Source organism: Dreissena polymorpha, chromosome 1, assembly GCF_020536995.1.
Source record: "Dreissena polymorpha isolate Duluth1 chromosome 1, UMN_Dpol_1.0, whole genome shotgun sequence".
NCBI lineage: Eukaryota > Metazoa > Mollusca > Bivalvia > Myida > Dreissenidae > Dreissena > Dreissena polymorpha.
In genome coordinates this window covers 166,045,605-166,070,189 of record NC_068355.1, presented here as the reverse complement: position 1 = coordinate 166,070,189, position 24,585 = coordinate 166,045,605, and the positions used below count along the sequence as shown (strand labels likewise).

At 33.1% G+C, this 24,585-nt stretch overlaps 2 protein-coding genes across 2 annotated transcripts in view; one reads left to right on the top strand and one right to left on the bottom strand.

Moving 5' to 3' along the window:
* Positions 1-24,585, top strand: part of LOC127859558 (uncharacterized) — a gene marked incomplete in the record, with an annotated part of 282,340 nt that overhangs the window by 168 nt on the left and 257,587 nt on the right. Inside the window, 18 exon segments of the mRNA XM_052397050.1 lie at positions 134-217; positions 499-590; positions 1,230-1,258; positions 1,370-1,745; positions 1,958-2,022; positions 2,451-2,534; positions 2,921-3,043; positions 3,209-3,343; positions 3,452-3,529; positions 3,695-3,813; positions 4,030-4,116; positions 4,657-4,749; positions 5,129-5,203; positions 5,750-5,945; positions 6,177-6,323; positions 6,464-6,555; positions 6,687-6,757; positions 7,041-7,312. Of these exon segments, the coding sequence (XP_052253010.1) occupies positions 200-217; positions 499-590; positions 1,230-1,258; positions 1,370-1,745; positions 1,958-2,022; positions 2,451-2,534; positions 2,921-3,043; positions 3,209-3,343; positions 3,452-3,529; positions 3,695-3,813; positions 4,030-4,116; positions 4,657-4,749; positions 5,129-5,203; positions 5,750-5,945; positions 6,177-6,323; positions 6,464-6,555; positions 6,687-6,757; positions 7,041-7,158 (1,998 nt within the window).
* On the bottom strand, positions 11,087-23,839 carry LOC127859533 (uncharacterized). Its single transcript, XM_052397047.1, has 12 exons — positions 23,703-23,839; positions 23,500-23,547; positions 19,194-19,431; positions 18,933-19,061; positions 18,387-18,518; positions 17,387-17,722; positions 16,888-17,115; positions 16,481-16,738; positions 16,021-16,107; positions 14,670-14,729; positions 12,683-13,126; positions 11,087-12,573 (listed from the first exon to the last, which is right to left on the bottom strand). The coding sequence occupies exons 1-12, from the start codon at positions 23,730-23,732 to the stop codon at positions 12,254-12,256; spliced, it is 2,310 nt and encodes a 769-aa protein (XP_052253007.1). The 5' UTR covers positions 23,733-23,839; the 3' UTR covers positions 11,087-12,253.

The following is a 24,585-nucleotide window of genomic DNA, read 5'->3' as shown; positions in this document are numbered from 1 at the left end:
GGTCAGGTGTAAATAACATAAGGCAATTATACTGATAAGTTTATACAAAACATATTTTTGTAATTTGGCACTTCCGTTTATGTGTAACATCGACCGACCTGAAATAATGGGTTTAGGTGATTTCTATTTTTAGGGTTAAACACGATATTTACCGGTACACTATTTTCCTGTTTCGATTGCATTGCTGTGTGACGAAGACATGGAAATGGACTCTAAGGTTAGACAAATAATTGTTATTAAACATAGTGCGTTTAACTTTTTTCTTTATATTAGAAGTTATGATGCCCCATTTAAAATCGATATTATTAATCAACGTTTATTTAATATTTGTTTTCTATTTCAATTAGTGTGTTCTTGCCATAATGTTTTTCAGTATTGAAACAAATATTATTAAAGGCACTTTTTTCAAGATGCGGTTCAATGTATGTATCTCAAAAAGCGTGTTGAATATTTAAAACAAAGTTGACTACATTCTATTAAATGTGTTTGGTCTTTCAGGGACTGGCTGATTTGAAAGAGATTCAAACAACAACGAAGTTCATTGTGAATCGACTTAACAAATTAACAGAATGCAGAGAGGGCTGCAAGTGGTTAGTCTTCGTATAATATAATATATAAATAATATAAATATAATGTTTAAACAAGTTTTTTTTCTGTTAATATGCAATGATTGTATTGATATTATGGCGAATAGTGAGCACTTCGAGTGAATACGTGACCTATTAAGTGTATTAATTTATGTAAAATGAAATGTTAAGTTCAGCTAAGTTGGAAACTTACATTAAAACTGTTTCAATCCGAACTGACATAGATATACGTGTATACTGTTTAGATTAACCCTTTCAGTGCGGGAACCGAATTTTGAAGGCCTTCGCAAACAGTTTGGATCCAGATGAGACGCCACAGAACGTGGCGTCTCATCTGGATCCAAACTGTTTGCTTTTCTGATAGTATTCTTTGAAAAAAATGAAGAAAATGCTAATTTTAGAAATTCAGCAGACGACATTTTAGCAGACGACAAATTTCCCAGCATGCAAAGGGTTAATGTAGTAGTTATGTTATGGTAACAATTTTCCGCTGGATTTATTTAAATTGCATTTCCCTCTAATGCATAATACATAAACGTCATCTGTCTCAAGTCTATGATATCTTAGTGTAACAGTTCGTGTTTTCATTAGTAAATGAAAATACATCGGCAAGACAAAAAAATATTGTTTTGTTTTTTGCAGTGGCTCAGAACTCCAAGAACTCATGAATGGTAAGTATGAATATACGTTACATGTTTTATAATAAAATTCTGTTCATGTAGCTCTACCAATGATTTTAAATTCTCGAGTATATCATAACGATTTTTGAAATTCCTTTATAGAATTTCGGGATACTGAAGTACGCATAAGTAAACTCAAAACAGATGTAAACGCTCTTCGAAATGAGGAAAGTGACGAGCAAAAATTGAAGCAAATCGAAGACAAAATAGGCGAACTGGCACGATCATTACAAGCTCTACAGTCCGGTACCTCACAGCCGGGCATTCCGGTTCCTCGATATTCAATCGAGCCGGCAGGTGACCTGTCCTCTGTGCTGGCAGGTTTGATCCCAGCGGTGCAAAATCATGTTTCCTCGTCGGAAAGTACTCTTGGGACTATTGGGCGCGTGGACGGGTCACCAAATCATCTACCGTGCGAAACTATTGTCCGTATTGGAATTCAAACGGGTGACCATCGGTCCACATTAAAAACTCCTAGGTATGTTAGCTTATTAAAAACATACATTCAAATAGAAACGAATAAAGGAACATGTAACTAACGTATGAAGGTTATATATTTAAATGCACATGTAATTAAACTTCCTAATTAATAAAGTTATGTGCTATTAAACATTCGATTGTGTAACACGTTCAAAGTTTTTTAATGCAATGCCGTGTTAATTACAATGTTTTACGCCTCCGTGTTTTTAGCTCCTCGGCAAATGTGCCCAGACAACAGTCCGCAACGGCGGCATCGGAACCCATTAATCGACCAGGTATTAAATCAGCACATAACGTGAGTCCACTGTATAGCGAATAGGCTGTTATACAAGAGTATTACAAGATACGTCAATATTCAAACGAAATCAACGAAATAAATATTTGACATTTGAACTAACGTATACTATCATTGGTATACTATGACACAAAAACTAACAATTGTCTACGTTTTGATGGAGATATAATATTACATATGAAACATTTACTGGTAATGCGTTATGCCCGAATCGGAGTAATGCATCATTAGCAATCGAAAAGGAGGAGTCATACACACAATAGAAAACATACTATCCGCATAGGTCAATAGCAGTTTTTAACTTCATGTGTTTTCAATGCAAAGCTTATATGTTTTATGTTCGTATATTTTCTCACAATATCACATAAGCGAATATATCAACTGTATATACTATCTTGAATAACTTAGAGACACGTGTAATCCAACAAACACATCGGGATCTTGTATATGATGACTTCTGGAAGGCGTTATCGCAAAAGGAGTTGAAGAAAGGTAACTCTTTAGTTGTATGACTTTTATCCATGTTTATTCTCAATAAAAAATACAAATCAGTCAAGTTAATTTGTCAATCAATTATATACAATAAGCCTATACATATTTCGTTTGGTAACGACCTAAAGCACCATAAGTTCATTGGAGAAAATGTTGATCCTGTATTATTAGACTTGGCTACAGATCGTGGTAATTTTTTTTGTAGTTTTGTAGTCAAACCCTGGCTGCTCGCGGCGTGTTAATCATGTTTTAGTTTAAGTATGTAGGTTTTTAAAAAACAAACAAGTGTATGTGTATTGGGTAATGTGTATTAATGTATTGATCGTAATGCTAAATAAAGCTGTTGATGTTACGTGAATAAAACAATATAACATTTCATGTTGAAGCGAGTGAATTGACACGCGATGAAGAAAGTATACGCACGGTTCTGTGTCTCGACATATCAGAGAGCATGGCTTCTGGAAACGCCTGGTCGCAGGCCAAAACATTTGTCAACGATTTTCTAAATGGTAAATCTATTATCTAAGATTAATTTATTAATCAAATAAACACCGTTCAAAAATAATATTATTATTATTTTGAAAATAAATGTTCATAACGCATGATTATTGAAAGGCATCTATATTACCTTAGCAATATGTTTGTTTAACTGAGCTATGACATTCGTTTCCAAGGCTTAGACATGATGACCGCTCAATACGGACATTTCGGACTTACAAGGGAGTATGTGGGCGTGGTTACATTTGGTCACGAAACGCAATTGCAACAACTTCCAACGTCAAACTACACGTTGATTCGAGACAAAATAGGTAAATATAAATTAAAAAATATATTTGCATAGATATACGCATAGTGTAGAATTTTCTCATACAGATTGCAAGATCTTTTAATAACTGTTCCAATGTGTATTTATATAGATAATCTTCGATTGGGCGGACCAAGTCCATTATATGGAGGCCTTTGGTTGAGTGTAGCAGGAGCCAGGTCATGCAGAGGTATTTGTCTAGAATTTAAATGAACAACTTCGATCAAATGATTGGTACAATACCAATGCCTTTATGTTGTAAATACATCTTTTATAGTCAATAAGAACATGTCACATATGATAACTAATAAATGAATATATGTTGACAGATGCAAATTTGTCATATATTTTGAAGCCCTTGCTGCAACTGGTAGCGGAATCATTATGAGTCCCAGGATTATTGTAATAACTGACGGAAAACCTACTGAAACCTGGTTGAGAGCTGGCCCCGACCTCCCAACGAAAACAGAGGAAGTAATTATTGTTAATAATAATATTACACGAACGCAAATATTATGGTTTGCATACACTATATGGATGAGTCTTTATTTTGGTCAGTTTTAACATCCTGTATATACAAACTTATCGTAATATTTCAGTACCGTTCAAATGCATGTATCAATTTATGCTTATAATTAAATACTATTTATTCGTGTCACAAAACATTTTTCTCATATCCATTCATTCTAGACATTGATGTCTTTGATGAGAGGTTTAGAAGAAATCGAAGACAAGGGCACGCCAGTATTTTTCGTCGGTGTCGGCGATTTTGACGAGGTTTAAACATTATTTGAAGTTAATAAAACACTGATACTTTTCCATTTGTCAAGAGTGATTTAAACATTTATTAGATCTTTCATCAATTTTATGTTTATCTGCAAATATACATGTTTGCATTGTATGTGGGTTCAGCAACAAACAAGCTCAAGGCATACAAAGAACGTGTCTATCCTATTTTCGTCTAAGGTATTATGCACACTGAGATATATCAAAGTTTTTACATTTTCTGTCCCCAATTCACATACCCATCAATTGTTTGCAAAGTTGAATAAACTCCATCCATATTGCTTGTATTTACCTGCCATGCTTCAACTTTAAATAAACAACCGCTTTGTCTGATTTTGTGGCATATGTCATATTAAACTGTTGATACCGGTCGTTTGGTTGCTTCATATGCTATTGTGTAGGAAACGTCAAGTTTTCAGCAGATTTTCTAGATTATTGAACATTGTGTATCATATATTTCAATGACTTATTTTCTGATTTTTAAAAAGGTTATAATGTTGTAGACCGACTTCTTAGGCTTTTCTGTTCTAGGACTTGTTAAAACTCGTCACGGCTTCAGAACGACGGAAGAAGCTTTTTTGCCACCAAGATGGACGGAGATTGGCTAAGAGAAATTACCTTTGTGTATATTTTCCAATATGTAGTTTTGCTCGCTTTCTCAATTATTTTAACAAAGCATACATGCCAATAGATGCATTATAGCGTTTCTTTAGACACAACTCAATCCGAATTAACATATCAACATATCAATCGGAAATGAAATACATTTATTAAATACATGTATATTTAAGTTTTTATAAATATATACTTTCCTGTACTTGAATTCGGTAAAACCTAATAAACCTATGAACCACATGATCGAATAAATGCAATAATGAAGTGAAATTGCTTATGGAAGCCACGCATGTCAGAGTAATTCAAGGTGTTTACATACCTATTTTACTAAATATCGATTTGATTCAGTTATCTTATGAAACATTGACAATTGATCTGACTTTTGTAGACAAAAGCATCTGTTTTTGAGGATTCCTCATTCAGCTTTATGCGAAGTTCTTCTGGGCTTTCAATGGAGGATGAGGTAAATATCATATTCATAACAACATAACGAGAGTATTGTATCAAAATCATGTGTTGCTTTATGTTTGCTTTATCAGTATTGCTAAACGGAATAGTGTAAAAATATCAAGTTTGAGTGAGATGCTGTAACGTTAAGGAGCTACTATTTTTGTTACGTAAATACGGGAACACCATTTTTATTTTAAGTATGTGTTACTGACTTTTTAGGAGGATTCCTATGAACATGTCTTCAAATATAAACATGAGTTTGCATCAATAGTTAACAATTTCATAAAAACTATAGTTATGTTATAGTACTTTCATTTCGTGAAGTCACGTATAATTTGTTCTCACACATACAGGCGATTCAATGTCCGGTAATTTGATTCGTAGTGTTTTGTGCTGCGTCTGTCTAATGCGTCATGTAAAATCAACATAAAGGAGTATACGGAAAGCAGTTCTAATACGAGGCATGTTATTGTGTCAAATGCCTATAAACAATTTTGAATGTATTTGTACATGTTGTTTATCAGAAGATATACAATCTGCTTATTTTCGATTCACATAGGAGGATATTCGAGACATCCAAGAAGTCTCCATGGCACATTTTCGAAGTAAACAGGAAATAGAGACGAAGGTTTACGCTGAAAGCAAAAGCGACGCGTATCCGGTCATTGGTTCCCGCGTGCGCCGTGGTCCCGACTGGATTTGGGATAATCAAGACCATCATGGCTCTGGAACCGTCGTCGGTCACTCAGAAGATGGTTTGAAAATTGATTTATATCAAGTTATTCCGCATCAACTAATAATTTCAAATATATTGTTAGATATGCAACATTATTATAAATATAGAATGCAGGGACATTATAACATTATTTTGCCAATTACATTTAATTTTCAAACCAGTTAACTAAAGGGTCAATAATAATTTACATACACATTTAACCACATCAGCGCAAAACTACTAAATAGTGTTTTCTGATATGTATTCCTAGATTTTAAAGTGTGGGTCACATGGGATTTCGATAACATGACCACCGTTTATCGGTATGGTCTAGGCTCCTATGACGTCATAGTGACAGACGAGCCACGTGCGTTAAATCCAGGGCATAAAATGGCGGTCGGCTGTCTTGTAAAACCAGGTAATAAACAAAATCTAAATTTACATGTTAATACAAATAATAATACAATGTTATATGATTCTCGACCTTGAATGGCTTTTATAACTAGTATAAATTATGTAGTAGCGGTAATTGTGAGATTTTCGTTCTGAAATGTATAGGTCGAGATGCAAGAATGCTAGATGCAAAATGGATCGACATTTCCTTTTCTACCCTAGGCGTGGTTATACGTAAGAACTCGCCGAAGGCACATGTAAGTACCGTACACCAAACTGCGTGAATCTTTTATAAGAAGTAACATGTAAATTTTACAATTTTAACTTTTGTAATGTCCTATATTTGTACATATCGTTTAAATATGTTATTAAATCAAATTTAATGTAGGTGCGTTGGCAGAATGGCAAACGTGGAGATTACAGCTATGGTAAAGAAGGTCGATATGAAATAGAATTATGGTGAGTGCTTGTTTTGTTGTGGATTTAGTGGTTCTTCTAAACAATAGTAGTCTACATATCACCGTAAAAAATATGTATCTTCGTATTGGAGAAGAATGAAACATGCATATCAATGTATCATTTACCTAAGTTAATTCCAAACCAAAGCTGGCAGTAATTTTCTGTATGTTTAATTAAATAACGTCTAAATATAATGTGTAAAATAAATAGTGAAACCAATTCCGTGTTGTCGCCCAAGACATGATCCTAGCACGGTCCCCTACGTTTCCCTACATCGTTTCAGTACAACATCCCAGCAACAGATCGGCGACTTCAGCAGCAATACATTTGCAGCCGGCTCAACGTTTCGTGCAAACAATATAAAGGGAGACAGAAATAAAAACAAAAACGCCAATGTGTGAAAAACTTAACAATGCTAAATGATGCGAATGAACGAAATTGTTGACAAGCAATAATAATACAAATATGAGTTACCTTAAACCACGAATGATATTACAATGACGGCAGTGTATAATTCATTTTAGTTTAATGACATGTACGAACATATTTTTTCATGTAGGGTGTGGTGTTTTTGATATTTTTCTTGTATTTTTTTAAAATAAAAACACGTGTATGGAGTCAGAATGTCTTCAACATCGGAATCCGCAAGCTTAGGAAACTTATGTTGGTATCGTATGATTTTGTCTTAGAGCGTTAACCTTGAAAGTATGTGTTTTTTCTTTGTGTTTTGGACTACGCACACTATTTAAACAGCAATAATAATGATATATGGTAAACATAATATGTTGTTATAATTGTAACATATGTTTATAGATACACATTTGTCTTCGCATTGCCCATGTTAACGTCATATGTCACAAATTTAATTAAGTGTAGGATATATGAGCATCCAGAATCATGTTGGACTTGATAAATTTTAATACCGTGTTTAATTTGTATATAAACATATTGCTATTAAACAAACACACAACACACTGTTTTGATAATTCATCCATTACGCCATTCATTGAAAACTTAACGTGTAACAAATATATTGTAGTTGTTAAATAAAACTAATATAATATTACTAATATATAGATATTACAAAGACCAGCAAGCAAATAGGACTTGGTAAATTTCGTGAAATGTACTGGAGTTATATAGCTTAAGTCGATAAAAGCATTTCCAATAACACACGTGTATCGCGAATAGCAAGCGCAATGAAATTGATTTTTGATACAGTAAAGCACATAGTCTCATTTATTTTTGCATGTTTATAAATCAGCCACCGATGCTATGATCAATTATTCTGGTACATGGAGTGTGGTTTTTAGGTTTATATTCCAGATAAAATGACTACAGTATATTATAATTGTATTGTTTTGGTATTATTGTGAATACCATATGCCATACGTATATCACATACATATTCTAGAACGTAGCAATTTGCTTAAAAGTAAATATAAGACCTCTAACGACACGTTGTGAATCAAAATGAAAAAAAAGGAAATTATCAACCAATCATTTCCTTTTATCGCGTAAACACTTTATGGTCAGTAGTTCCGTTGTAAATAAGAATTTGAATATACTTTTTTTTAACTTAAAAATATGTGATATCAAATAATACAGATTATAAAAAACAACAACGGTATATTCATTAAAATAGTCTATGTCTAAGCTCGGACAATACCGTTTAAGATTGACAACGTTGCATTGTGCTTTTAAACGTTTATTTTAATGGTTTCTTTTTTTCTGAAATAATAAACAATTCATTCTTGTGAAAAGGTCTTTATGTGGTTTAAACTACATGAGTTGTTCTCAAAACAGAAGCGCGCAATATCAAATTACAGGATAAATGGAAATTCCCACAAAGAAATAATCACGACGCTCAATTTTTGCTTTAAACCCTTTAACAACTTCATTTTAGTCAATAATTAGAAAATGCATTTTAGTTAAGATACAAGTGTACTTCTTTCTGTTGTTTCTATTGCTGTTGTTTAATACTTTGTTTTCACACTCATTTAACTGAAAGATTTCCATAGTATATAAAATTTGCATGTTCTATTAAATGGCGGTAAAACAATAATTTTAAATTAGATTTAAATCCCTATATTGATGACAAAAATGCAATATCAAAGTAATTAGAAGATATCATTTGCCTGTGAAGTAACTGCTGATCCTATTCATGTGATGAAAACAAAGCTTCTGATAAGGGAGATTTATATCTTTCTGAAAGCTTTATGTGCCTAGTGAATAACTCCTTTGAAACAAAGCGTGCATTTAGACCACTGAGTCCTTCTAAACTGGGTCACATCAGATGGACCACACATGTGCTAGTTAAAGGTTCTCCACCAGTTATTATATAAACACAGCCCACTTGAATGGCGGTTAGTCCCACCGTGATCTCGGGTTTAAAAGGGTTGTGTTTTGATTTTGTTCTATTCATATTGTCATATTATAATTTAAGCCCGGATAATCACATACTTAATTAATAGTTATTGCATTAATTGACTTTTCTTATCAACATATTTTCTCAAATACAACAAACCACATTCAAAATAATTGAAGAATATGGCATTTTATTATCACTCATATAATAATGTTCAATACAAGCGATATACGGAGTAAACTAGTCAGTTAACTACAGTCATACGCATAGAACAAAATAATGTATATTCCATTCGTACCAACCGATTTCGAACAAAACACAAGTATTTTTACTTCTAAAAATAAAATAGTTTTTGAAATAAACTTTATGTATGTCACTTACACTGATGCCCTTTCCAAATTGCGTAATTTTAGGTGGCCAATGAGAATTATTATCACTCTTCGTAAAGAATTATAAGATTGTCTTATGGATAAGGCTGACAGAATATCATGGTAATTGTTTACAAAAAGTAAATGATAATCAGATAAATTGCTATGTGCCAATTTTCATATTCGACAATAATAAACATAATTGTAATTCGACACAATGAAAGCGTCAATTCCATGGATATGGAGCAATTAAAGAAAGTTGCAAGTGATGGATAGGAAAAAGGTATGAATATAGCAAACAATTACAATTTGAATATAAATAAATATATAAATAAACAAAAATAGTCTCTTGAACACGAGTTCAATTGATATTCCAAACATTCTGGAGATCAATACTACCAACAGTTTCTAGTAACAGGTTCGGTGGGATAGAGAAATGAGAGGAAATTCTAACTTCAGCTGGGGTGTTGATCTGCCTTCCTAATTAAGAGAATCACATGTAAACATTTATCAGTTAGAATACATTGTTCTGTACTTTGAACATTCATTCGCATGAGCTTGTCGGTGTCGTCAATTGATCATAACCAACAACAAGACTTCAAATTCATATCGTATACTCTTGTCTTAATCGCTTATTATTAAAAGTAAGATGTAAGTCTAAATACGCAGCATCATTTTTTGGATTGACACGATCCATTTAAGACTAGTTCGTTCGGGAAGATTGTTAGGATATATTGTTCAAAGAATTGGTTATCTAAATTTAGTATGTCAATAATTTATCTACTAGTTAGGTTCAACGGTGACTAAAATCTAGTTGTTTAGTTTTCGATAATTCTAACATAAAATCGCTTTCATAACAAGACAAAAAATCAGCAATAAGTGGCGCACAATAAGTACCTATAGCAACCCCGATAATTTGACCATTAAATTCAACAAACAAGTTATCCAAAAAAGAAAAGTAAGTATTATTTAAAAAAAGCTGTTTTAGTGTTTAAATCGAGATAAGAACAATTCTCTCTTGCAAATGTTTTTCAATCAAAGAAACACGTTTGGATTTTATTAACGTGCGAGGAAGCGTTGTATAGGGGAGAGTATAGGGTGTAGAAAAATCATATGTGCTTATTTGTGACACCGCATATTTTTTCTTTTGAATTTTATCAATAACTGCTAAGGAGTTTTGTATTGATCAAGATAGGTTTATATTATTATTTGCATAAACTTTATTACAATATTTAGATATATGATATCTAATAGCACTCAATGCGGATGTTAAATACACTGATAATAACTTGGTGGTACAAGACACTGAATTAGCGATAAAACGACTTTTATATAACGTTTTGTGTAATTTAGGTATCCATTGAAGTGATGGCAGTTTCTTGTCAGTAATATTTATTTTTACATTTAGATTTTTGCACTCGGCAATATGGTCTGTAATGATTTCATTAGGTTGCTTATTGTAATCCCAATGATGTAGTTTGTGAAAGTTATTGTGAAATCGTTTGAACATAAAACACTCGTCATATCATCATACCATTATTTGCAGCTTTATCTGCAGGAACTATGACGAATGTAGATTGTAAGTCGTTAAGCAATTGTTATAGACTTTGTTTATTAAATGTGTGTTAATGTGATAAGGCCACAGGATTTGTATTATAACAATATATCTTATGCATGGCTATACAAATAACGTTGGTTTTCCATTAATTGCGTGCAGTAATTTCTGCATTTTCCTTCCTGCACCATTTTGTACAATAATCGTGTAAAGATGTTTCGATTTTCTTAATGCAGTTATCAAAATCGATAGGAATAGGAAGTTTATATTTAGGGCTTCTGCGCAGTAAAATTCTTAGGTTTTTATTTCGAATGAAATTAAGATCGCCAGTAATAACATGACCAACTGGTTTATATACATATTTTGAACTAAAAAAGTAGCATGATATACAATTGAACAATTATCTATTACATTAATATCTGTAGAAATAGCATTATAATTTAACACGATACTTCTAACAGGATTACTAGATTTGTATTACGTGAAATTATTTATATAACGCTAATAAAAGTTAATGAGCCAGCTTATCTACTACCCCCATAACTAGGAGATATGAAATAAGGTCTTCGACATTAAAGTTTCATGTTGTTCCAAAATAATCCAAAATATCTAGCTTGATTTTGAAACTAAACACAATAATATACCTTAATAAAAAGCACTTTAACAATCGCATGCTTTCATGCAAATGAACAACATATATCATTTAATCCACGTGGGTGAGCTATTTTAAAACGTTTAATCCATTCAAATTCCGACACGCACCTTGCTTTTAATTGGTACTGATTTGAAGTTCTATTATCAAAAATAAAAAAATCCGTATGCAAATCTCGAAGTTTACGTGATTGAAATAAAACCATTACTTTAAGTGCCCTTAAGACCCTGAAATCATGTTTATTACGCTGATGAGCCAACTTAACTATTTCTTCAATAACTAGGAGATATGATTTAAGTTCTTCGACATTTACGCTTCATGTTGTTCCAAAATAATCAAAAATATCTAGCTTAATTTTGAAATTATACAAAATAAAATGTTTAAATAAAAAGAATTTAAACAATCACATGCTTTCATGCAAATGAACACACATATATCAATATAATGCGCATGTTTACTCAATTCAACAAAGTGGAGGTACAACTTGTTTTACCATCAAGTATTTATTCGCGAATGAAAGGCGACCATATGATACAAGTAAAGGTAGCGATGTTTAATCCAGTCCAGGCGCCTCGTAAATAGTGTAAATATTTGAGCAGCTGTAAAAGGCAGAGTCTTTGAAGGATGATCGTCTTGTCTTTGGAAGTCGACGAAATGATCTGTTCATAAAACTGTTTCTCTGTAATGGTCTAAGAGACCGCGTCGGTATTCCGTTGGTTTGGATATTTCGCAGAATGACAGCTATGAGAAGAGTGCTCATGATGTTTGCAGCTTCGTGTCTCTCTGTGTCTCTTTCAAGCTGTCTGGCAGAATACACGCCTTCGCATGGATACTCATCATTGATGGCAGAATTGTCATTATGTGTAACTATTCCTGTAACAACACGTTATGTACATAATATAACCACTATTACACAAAATGGTAAACATACAATATATATAAGACATTTGCTATCTCAAAGTATTAAAAACGCGTTACTTACTTGCGAGTTTGGCTTGTTGTATTTTCAATATTTGATCTGCTCTTTGGACATTTTTTAAGGCTTCTATTTTCTCAACCTTGCAAGAGCTTAAATTGGTAATCTCCACTGCCATTGTATTTAACAATTCCGTTTTCCCAATATCATCAGTTTGCTCGTATTTTAACAGTTCAATACGTTTTACAAGCATCTCTTTGTCCATTGTATGAATGGACGTTATGTCTAACGCATCCAGGCTTGTATGGTGTTTCTGAATCTGCTTTGTCGTCGCCATTTCAACCGCCTCATTTGAAAAATCAAGAATGTTAACCTTATGGATATTCTCGACAGTGTTGTCAGACGTTGTTCCTTTATCAGGGATTTCCTCGTCTTCGTAATGAACGTCATCTATTAGGCCTTGTTTCTTTTCCGTTAGTGTATGGTTTGCCTGTCTATAACTGTCGCTATCTACAGATAAAACCTGTGTGTTAGCAAACCAAGATATGTACACACAATTAAATAACTTATGTATCTTTGGTTTTGTGTATTCCAAATACAGTAGAGTGCTCCCATAAATATGAAATTCTCAGGATATTGTTCAACGCCTTTAAGGTTGTGTATACAAGCTGCATTGAACATATAGGCATATGGTGATAGTAGCCATCAGCCGATATTGCACATTGTAATGTTGCGAAAACGGTAGTACTTTGCCAGTTGTTTTCTTGTGGATTTTGAACATTTAACCTGTATTATTCTTAAAAAAGCGATATTATTGTATTTACGGAAATATTAACTCATCCTGTGTTAATGACTTGTTGAAAGAATATACGAATAAGACTGAATATTGCTTCTGATATTGCCGAGCTATATGGTTATCAGATTTGAATCCGGATATCACAGTTCAATTGACGTAGCTATATCTGCTGCTGCTGCTAGCCTTTATCTCCCCTTTCCTTTAAATCTGTATACATTTTTGATTGCATCGTCTAAATTAATACTTTTTGATAACTATATTAGATATATGCACATGCATGTTAGAACAACTACCAAAATAATAATTATTATGTATAATATGATATTCATGACTAAATATAATTTCTTATACATGTGAACCTTCATATATATATGATCATGGTTTAATTGAGACTCATGTTGGAAACGAGTACAAAAAAGAAATATTCAAGAAATAATCCATTTCTGATTAAAATCGTTTAGCACACCCTAATTGCTGCTTGAGATAACTGTTGTCCACTGCATAAATAACAATATCACTAAAGAAGCACATAAACTATAATGAATTTTTATGAATAAAACTAGGAATATCAACCAATGCAAGAATATGTATATTTAAAATTGTATGTGATATCAGGATATTTTTTAGATAACCGTATAGATTGACAACATGGGCAAAACTATTCAGCTTTATTTGTGCATTTGTAAACTCTTTTAACAAATTTTAAAGTCATTAATAAATAGTAATTTATTATAACCGTTATTATCGCTTTAAATTAATTATAAGCAATTTAATTTTCAAAATCTACAAGAAAATGACTGGTTAAGTACAAGCATCATTACAATATGCAATAGCGGGTGATGGCTACTATAAGCATATGGCTATATATATATTCAATGCAGCTTGTATTAAAAACTAAAAGAGCGTTGAGCAAGTCCTAAATATTGAAGGAATGTTGAGAGGTTGTCAAAATTGAGATGTATATATGTGGTACATTTTACAAAATTCTTTATCAGAACATTTTATGTTTTTCATATGGTAAATTAATTTTGTAAATTCATACTTGTCCATGGACTTACAGTATTGAAAGAATTGAATAATACTACAACATTGTCGAGTCTCTTATTAAAGGAACTAAAAGCTGCGATTTAAGGATCAATCTAATCATAGCTCGGCTTTTTGCATTGTATGTCGGGTTCTTTGTTTCTGCAATAGAGTTCATTGAAAAAGATAAGTTATACGCACACAAAAATTGGTAAGTTATATTTTAAAACTTACTTGGAGGAACAGGAGAATATTTTCTGAACGATGCGCGCGGAAGTGGGTACGGCTGCTTTCCTGAAATAAGTCAGCGCGTGCATATTCAATTGTTTCAATTTTCACAACTGATATTTAGTCTTTTAATGTTTTTAATATATTTATGACGGTTTGTTCTCGAAAATATTTAACAAGAAAGCCTAATTCCAGCGTACTCTTCCTATTTATTCATAAAAATCGATTTCACGTAATGATTCTCATTCAGAAAGTCCAACAACATATAATGTTTAAACAACGATGACATGAAGAACACATTCATTTAATGTTTGTAGTAGTGTGAGCCCGCACACGGTACAGCCAAGTTACCATTACCGGATCAGTTGCGTAATTAAGTTGTTCTGGTGAAAAGTAATAAATGGTTTGAGACTTTTTTACGCCAGTTTGATTAAATATTACCTTTGCGTCATCACATTGTCATATTTTAAACGCAGGCAAAATGTATGTGTAATATCTTTTTTTTGCAGAATTCATGCTTTAACGGATCAGTTGTAGCCATAACGGATCACATGACTGAAACCAGTCAGGGGGCATCTAACACGCTTTTTGAACTGTCGAAACATGAACTGTGTTGATTACAATGATCAAGTTACATTGCCAGTTATACATTATTTTCACTTTTTGTTATTTATTGTTTTCTATATTTGATCTTGTATCCACACTTTATGCATAGTGTTCTTGTGTGAATTATCTGTTGAAAATCTTAAGAAGATCGAAAAGATATGGGCATCTTATAAACCATGTACAACAGATTTGCATATATTTTAATATAATATAATATATTATCAATACGCATATTATCAGGCTTGTTCTGTTATTGCACTAATTGTTCATTTCATGTAAGGTGTTGCAAAATCTTGAAAACGAATCAAAACTGAAATGGACTTTTGCAGGCAGAAAGACTACTTCATGGCCTTTAAATAAATGCGTAAACTTCTTACTTTCCAACAGCGTTATAGCATGTGGCCGCGAAAAATGTTCAACCTCGATTTGGAAACGAGACGGAAGTCAACAATGTCGTATATACATATCAGCAAAACATACCGTAACGTTTGACAAAGAGTAGCTCCGATTACGACTCAATCAATGCATTTTAAAGAAGAGGCCTTGAAAATGCTGTGTGCAAAATATCATCTAAAATGTCAACTATTTATCGCGATACGCAGTCTTAAACATCAAAGTGATCCGCTATGGGTAATGATTCGGTAATGGTAACTTGACTGTATATTTACTTGTTCATGCGTCTGTAGTGTTCTTATGAAATGTAATATAATTCATGCAATATACACAATAAAACGTGTTTGAATGAACGCACCTTTCAGCGGGATCTTGGGAGGAAGTGAAGGAGGCTCTATTAACACCTCTGCTGGAAGGGGCAACTGCGGTTTATTACATCTCTTGCCTGAAAAGGCCCGAGTATTCGACATACATGTGTATCTGTATTTATACAATAGTGTATTGAAATTTTACCACTCGCATACATATGCTTTAGATATACAGGTACGTGTATGTGGATCCAACAAACTTTATATAGAACTTTCAACCATATATATAATACCAGTAAGTTCTTTCATTATCAAGTATTGTTATCAAAACTTTCCGTTTCATGCAAGATAAAGCTTTATAAACACCATATGCAAAGCTTGGTAGTGTGGTTAACGTTGTAATTGAAGAAGAGTAAACTGAGTTTTAGATTTCGGCATTATCTTACCAAATATAAATAATCCACGTGCAATGCAAATACATCATTAAGTAAAATATTTAATTTTACAAACCGGGTGAAACTTGAGCCTCAGCCACAAAAAGTGAATTGTTTCTCATCCCGTCTATTTTAACAAAGCCAATTGATGAGTTATCATCCAATTCTGCTATTGGTGTGTCGCGCCCATGAACATAAACAAAAACACTGTCAGCGCTTTCGTTTGTGTAATTTGCCGTGTCTTGAGCTTCGAATCCAAGTGGTAGTGTGTGTCCTTTCGGTACGTATACAATCTTGGTCAACGTTTCATCGGTTATTTGTGAGATAATTTCCCCTGGAAGTAAACAATATCAAGCACCCGATAAGCGTACGAAATATTTATATCACTTTTACGAAATCTGCTTCGAATATATACTATTATCTAAAGCATGTACTGCATCCAATGTGACAAAATGCAAAAGCTGGTAGTTCAATTGATATTACGTGGCGGTAATGCAGTATCGTCGTAATATTCTCCCTGAATATGCGTGTCTGACGCCATAACAAAATCAGTGTTTGTTTCCTCTTCGTCGTTAACATGTGTCTTGTTCTGTTCTAAATGGGATCGGTAAATTCCGTATCGTGTTGTCGGTGGTGCTGGTGCAGCAGGCAAATAATTAAGCGATGCATTGAAAGTAATTTGACCTCCAGATTGGTGAAATCCAGCGCATTCTGTTGTTATGAAATTGATAAAACATTATATGCATGCACAACTCATCGACCCTGCATATATATTATAGTATCGACATAAATAACATAACACTATACGGTATAGTTGGTGTGATGATAGACTATACATAATTGGTAACGGGATGTAAATCTTTTATCCAGTGAGGCTTCACAAATGAAAATATGGCAAGCTGTATAGGGTAGCGGGCTCTCTTTTTGTTATCGTGTCGCATCTGCTAAACGTCATGTGTATACTACATATATAACATTATACCCGTGTGGAGCTCAGGAATGTCTAGGAGTTCCACGGCTTCTGACATATCTGCATGCCTCAGCGCTTCTACAAAATGACTATACCAGTACACATGTCTCTGTTGCATTTTATCCAGCAGTGTATCCACAGCCTTTTCAATTCCTTGCATCATTTCGGCATTGTTAATCAGCTGTACCTCTTCCTCACTTATTACTCCAGTGCTCCTCAAATAAAATGTCACGTTTGATGGTACAATCAGTGGCTTTATTGTATCAGCCATGATTGCAATGTACTTTTTTGCATAACGGCTGTCAAACTCATCTTTAACATCCAAAATCATAGCCAAGTGTTGATATCCTGAAATTAAGCCGAGCCTTTGTGTTATATAAAATAATGTTTTTTCAACTTGCTATCTTTTAACGTTTTATAGCTTTCTTCATTATGCCATAATCTATGTAGATGTCCCCGAAGGCATAAATTACACTGACTTTACCGCGTTTTTAAATGACATGGGTAATATGGCATTGTTAAGCATGCTTATAGAAGATATACTTAATATGTTTTGAACATTAATCTATCCTACTTACAAAGTTGGGACAAGCATTTTACTTTCATTTAAAACATAGTCAAAATGTATGTCTTGTTCATATTTGCATTAGTTTGTGCCAATAAGACAAAAGCGCGCAGACGACGTCCTTATTCTTTAATAGTTATTCCAAAGTTACTGTTTAAATCAACGGCATATTGTCAATGTTACACAGCATTTCGATAGACAGTTTTTTTAATCGAATTACAACTCGTCATTTAGAAAATAGACGAACATAAAACCCTTTCAAAACAAATAATATATAATGCGAAGTCGACATTAGCAAATAAAATGACAAGGGTTGTTTTTTTCAATAATTGCGATTCATACTTTTTAGGGGAGACATAGTACGTAATTGTACACGGGCAAGTTCTTATATAAATATACTTTACCATTGTGGTCATATTGATTAAATATATTAAATAAATAACATACCACATCTTTGAAGCCCCATTATGAACACGTTTCCATGATTGAAACATTTTATCTCTAGAAGTTGTTCCATTAACAACTCTTTAGCAGCTCTATGGTTCCGCTTTGCAATTTGTCTGAACTCAGACGGATATTCTGAAATAAAGTTCACCGCATGTAAGAAAAATATTCCTATAAAACATAACAATACTATTTATTTATTTTTTATCAAATTATAAACAACTATCCAAAGTAACCATTATTGAAATGTATTCATGAACCTTTCAAGTAATATTCCATGTATAACTAAATCAATCAACTTTATATGAAATGATACAAACCGGAAAAAAATGTATCAGGTTTTATTATTAACTGTATCATTCGTTTCATTATTTTGTAAACTTTAATAAAAAAGTATACTTAAAAACTTATTAATAACCGTTTCCGTGGTCCCCAAGTTCGAAGCAAGATCAATATTAACACCACTGTGTTAGTTATTTTTTTCTATGTACAAAGCTGGTGATAATGTTTGCCCGAATGTATGCACAATCTATTAACATCAATACTTACCCACAAATGACAAATGGGGTAGTATTTTGTAAATATCAATGGTCGCAACAATTACTTTTCTGAAAACTGTAAGTTTCATGTGAAACCGTTCTAATGCCATCACTTCTTCCAACGAACCATATGATACATCTGAAATCAATAACATATAATCAAATGGATAATTCTTTGCAAGATAAAGTGCTACAACAGCAATATTATCCTTACAAACATGTATATTCCTTAAAATTTCGACAATTATAATATATGTTAACTTCAACATGCCTCCAATTATGTCGTATTCACTATCTGCAGTTTCATATAAAACTGTGTCCCATCCGGAACCATCCAACACTGTTTCCTTTGTAACAATTGTACATTGCCCTGTAGGACTATCGGGTTTCATATAGATATCATCTCTTGGAACCCACACATCGGCATTGTCTTCCTCAACAGAAGGTTGGTCCATCTCTTTCAGTGGCGTGTACACTGGCATGTGCATGCCAATGTCAATAAGCACATTCTGCGTTTGCAAGATATAGTAAATAAAATAAATTCCAGCGAACACGTTCATACAAGTCATCTAATAATAAATAAAATCATTGTGCGCAAATCAAACATATTATGAAGCATAATTTATTTACAGAATACCAAGAACAAACCAACAGAGCACGAAACAGAATTTAAAGATACACAACTTAAGAACGCACGCTCAAAGAACACACATAAAAATAAGTAGGAACTTAACAACTAAACTGATGACCTAAAGGCATCAGCGTGGCTAGCCAGGCAGCCCCAAGTCGTAATGGACCGACTCTGAGGGCAGAGTTCAATATAAAGTTGAGGCTTCCTAACTGGTCTCAAGTATGTCACTGGAGCCGAAGTGATTGTTCGATTTATTAAATTGTACCGAACATTTTCATGCTCTTAATGTGTACCAACAACTGTACATGGGACGAGTTTAAAATTACTTGACGAATATTGATTAAATTATCGAAAGTACTATCTAGAACATCTTCAACGCTTAATGTGTGTGCATGTTAAACACTTTAATTGATGCAATATATATTATTTTAAATAATTTTGATTTTTAACAGCACCAATGTCAACAGAGTATTAAAGTAAAAGTCAACTTGACAGTACAATTTAGACGTGTGTAACCAGGGCGTCATCCGACAATATTAAGCGTGCGATGTCAATATATAGCGCGTAAAGTCCATGTACGAAAAATTGCCCATTCAATGTATAATTGATTGCCTCTATCGTTTTTTACCTACACAAACCGGTCATAAATACAATTTAGAAATCAGTACTGACAATACTGGTGTTACGATGCTTTTGAAGAGGATGGATATAAAAGCGTCAGTTTACGTTTATCTACATCACCACAATTATGTATGTGGGTACGAACATGTGGGTACGAACATTTCGGATACGAAAAAAATATGCCAAAAAATTTTTGGGTACGAAACAAAATTTGGGGTATGGGGAAGTAGTACACGTGGGGAACTTGACGGGAGGCGGGTAACATTCTCGATCAAATCTAAAAATAACTACATTTTGGGTTTTCCCAGCGTCACAGCGTTTGAAGTGTCACCTGACAGTTTCGTGTCTGGTTCCTGTCCCGAACTTTTTGGTAAATTTGAAAGTCGACGGGAACCAAGCTGCCTTTACCTTTATCAATGATAATCAGCGAGGTATGCCGATTGAGAAAATTAAGCTAACTCAATCGGACTGGATCGGTCTTTTACATTAGTCGCCATTCTATAGAAGTTTTTCATGGTATGATTACTTATTTAAAAAAGAATATTCTCTAAAACCGTAAGGGCTAGGGATTCAATAATATGTGTGTAGCATCGTATGGTGATCCTCTTCTAAGTGTGTTCAAAACATAACTCCTAAACATTCGCCCTGCCTGTGGTTTATTTGTTTTCCGAATTTGAAATCTTCTTTTCTCAAACCGAAAGGCACTTCGACTTGGGTTTTTGCATGTAACATCGTATGATGGTTCTCTACTAAAATAAATCATTCCCCTGCTATTAAAGCTAGCCCCGCCCTAGGAGTTACTTGTTTTAATTTTTAAGACTTTTAAACAGTGTTCGTCATTGAAACCACAAGGTCAAGTACACTTTGTGCTGCTCAGGATGACAGTATTTGTATAGAGGTATACAACAAATTAATTTTACGAAATCTCGTCTAAAATCGGTTCTCGAAAGAAATTCATCAGGAATGTTTTTGGAAATAATTAAACAGTTTATATGTACATTACAAGAAAAATGTTCACATACCAATGGTGGATCAAAACTGTCACGGTATGTGAAATTTTTCTTGGATTGTACATATAAACTGTTAAATAATATACAACAAAATTACTTGCAATACCTCCTGATCTGAAATCGCAACGGTCAGACGTTAAGTACTTTGTGTGTGACATCGTATAGTTGTCATCTACATATTCTGTACGAAATCATGCACTTAAATTAAATAATGGCCACGCCCCTTGGAAAATATAATCTTTTATATACTTCTATAATTATATTATTTTTAAAATATTCGCTATGAAGCAACAAGGCCAAGAGGTGAAATACTTGGTATGTAAACACATTTCTTTTCTAAGTTTTTTTTAAAACTGCCCTTAGGGTCATATTCGCCTTAATAGTTGGCGTAAATATTGACACCATAAAAACTAGCACACACAACTTATATGAACGTTGGTAATATGAATATGACATCATATTGTGGTCATTTACCAAAACTGTTCAAATCATGCCACCGGCTTTAAAACTGGCTACGCCACTTACACAGCTGAGCGATCAAGGGCTATTGTTACACACTTGTTTTATTAATAACGTCACATGTTTGTTAACGATATTTAAACAGTATATAAATAATATAATAAATATCAGCATTTAGTTCTTCAGCAAACATGTTACCGTTTTTTTTTGGTGTTATTCCTTAACTCAGTGAGACCAAAAAATACGCAATTAATCACATTTAAAGCTTTTTCATATATATGATATTAAAATATCAAAACCACGCATAAGCTTATGACATTTTCAAAGTACGCACATACAAGTTGCAATAATATAGAAAACAAACTAAGTGCTAATGTTTAACCCAGTTTATATATATATATATAAATATATAGCGTGAGTTACCTCAGATCCATGTATCTGTATTTAACAAAATATGAGCCTGGTAACGAGTCGGGGCACATTGCTGAACTAAATGTGCGTGGGGAAGGTGGCCAACCTTCGAGTTAGAAAGACTGTGTGCATTTGGAGACTTCGGACTCCTAACACAACATTTTAAGCTTCAATAAAATTTCTCGCGCAAGAGGCAGTTTGCAGTTTGCATTGTTTGCTTTGATAGACGAAATGCAGTTATCTAAACAATAAAGAACATGGCATTTAATAATTTGAAAAGGTCTTATTTCAAATTAGGAATGTTATTACATAAAGTGAACTGCGTCATGCTAAAATAGGTCTAATGCAATTGTACACTTTTGCCAGGAGCTACATTGTATTCTAATGAGACCAAGAAACCTTACGTAAGATTGAAGAAACAGGGAAGCTCCTGACCTGATTGCGCGATTGCATATGACATAATACTGGTTTTCGTATTACGCAGGTAAAGCCGTAATTATACAGCACACAGCAAGATCAAGAATGGTTTATATAGGTAGAGAGTTATGTGTAGCGCAGAGGTTAAGTAAAAAGACGACATTTCGCTCACATTAACATTCTTTTGGGAACTTTAAACTTCCGTCTGCTATTTGAAACCGTCATAAACATATTTACACAAGGAACAGCCGAATGTTTCGTGAAAGGTAAATGTATTGGACTAAGTACAATAACTTAAACTCGCCTTCAAACTCTGATTGATTAGCGTGATACGTTTATGCGCCCTGGAAAGAATACACAGTAAAACATAGCAAATAAATCCAGTTCAAAATCTTTAGATCACAACAACGCACAACGGGGTTAAAAGTGTTGCTGCTACGGAAGTGTTTATATCTGCCTGAAACGATGCAGGTTTATAAGTCATTTGTATTACATGATTTAACTTAAATTTATTTCAAGATCACTGATTCCTACTACGCTGGTAAAATGGATAATCATCATTCGACATTGGTAAAATAAGGCATGTGTGTATGTTACGCTTTTTTCGTCGATTATAAGGAAAACATGTACAGTACTTTTCTATCGTTTAAGTCACGAAACCTAAGCCAGCATAGCGCAGTGGTAACGCATCAGCTTTAGCTTGCAGAGGTAATGGGTCCTAATATCGGTGAAGGCAACTGTTTTCGTTCTATTATAATTAAAAAACACTATTCAATGATAGATTTTCTAGTAAACGCATTTAATGAAATTATTTGAACATACAAAATATATGTGAAAAAGTCAATTGAAGGCACACAAATTCAATGCACATGCATTTTAATGCGTAAACAAATAATAATTTATGTATGTTCGACCAACATTATACTTTATATTATATTTCTAATTAATGACGAGAAAAATGCATTAGCTGCCAACTACACTGTTTCGACAACTTCTTGGTTTTGTTTGACAATAATATCAAAACTTACGTCGTTGTAGTCAAATTTCCTCTCCCTAATGTATTTTGGTATTGATTCCTGAAAAGAAACAACTATTGATTAAGGACATCTCTATAAAACATAAAGAAAATTGCGCAATCGTGTTTTCAAATTTGTGAGAAAATGTAGTGAATTATTCAAATTAACCGTTTATTCCAACTAGTTATATTTGACTATTTCATAAAAAAACTCACCTTTTTCACTGATGATTTTGTATTCCCCATTTTGATTGTTATGTTAAATAACTTATCACTTATGATAATGTAGTATTTTGAATTTTAGAAATCCCCTACATATTCCCATACTTTTAGATATTATGGGTTTTACCTATGAAATATGACTCATTTAAACCGTATAAAGGGATAGTGGCAGTGGAAAACCGAGTCCTTCTGCAAGTATTTATTTTATTTTTAGTTTGCTTAAATGCACTTAACTAAAACACCTTCATTGTGTTAATCAAATATTATGTTGTTAAACATTGAAAATTTGACATAAACAAAGTCAGCAAAAACAAAACACACATTGGGTATCGAACTAATAAATAAGCATACATGACAAGAAATAACCGTGTATATCGCTTCAAACAATCGCCCTTACAAGCTCGGTAAATAAAACTGTCCAACAAATGGATATAATAAATATATATTAAGTACTGATGTCAACATTAAGTCTTAAAAGAGCAAAACAAAACAAGCCACATATTATGAAGTGATTTATTTACTTAGAATGCATAAACTATTTTCTTGGTATATCAAGTTGTATTCGTTATTATATATGATTACGTTTTCGAAATTAAGATTATTTGGGAAGTTGTCCCTTTTGTACCGTTTAAAATGTTATTTTCACTTTAAACGTTTAAACGGTTTTGACAATTTTATAGACTGGATAACCATCTGGTAACTTAACACCTTACATGTGACAGGTTACGGTTGGAATACCAAACGAATTACTTAACAGGCACGCGATTGATACATTGGTGATGTAATAAATAGATTAAATCCATGCCATACAATCTGTATTCATGCAAACCTATCTAAATTGCAAATGTACAGATGAATAGACAAGAATGTTAAAGGC

What these genes read in the sequence shown, in the direction of transcription:
- LOC127859533 (XM_052397047.1), bottom strand. Translation starts at nt 23,732, where the DNA reads ATGGGGAATACAAAATCATCAGTGAAAAAG. An exon ending in ACCCCATTTGTCATTTGTGG is followed by an intron (nt 18,519 to 18,932) that starts GTAAGTATTGAT and finishes ACTTTATTTCAG; the next exon opens with AATATCCGTCTGAGTTCAGA. An exon ending in AATGGGGCTTCAAAGATGTG is followed by an intron (nt 17,723 to 18,386) that starts GTATGTTATTTA and finishes GCTTAATTTCAG; the next exon opens with GATATCAACACTTGGCTATG.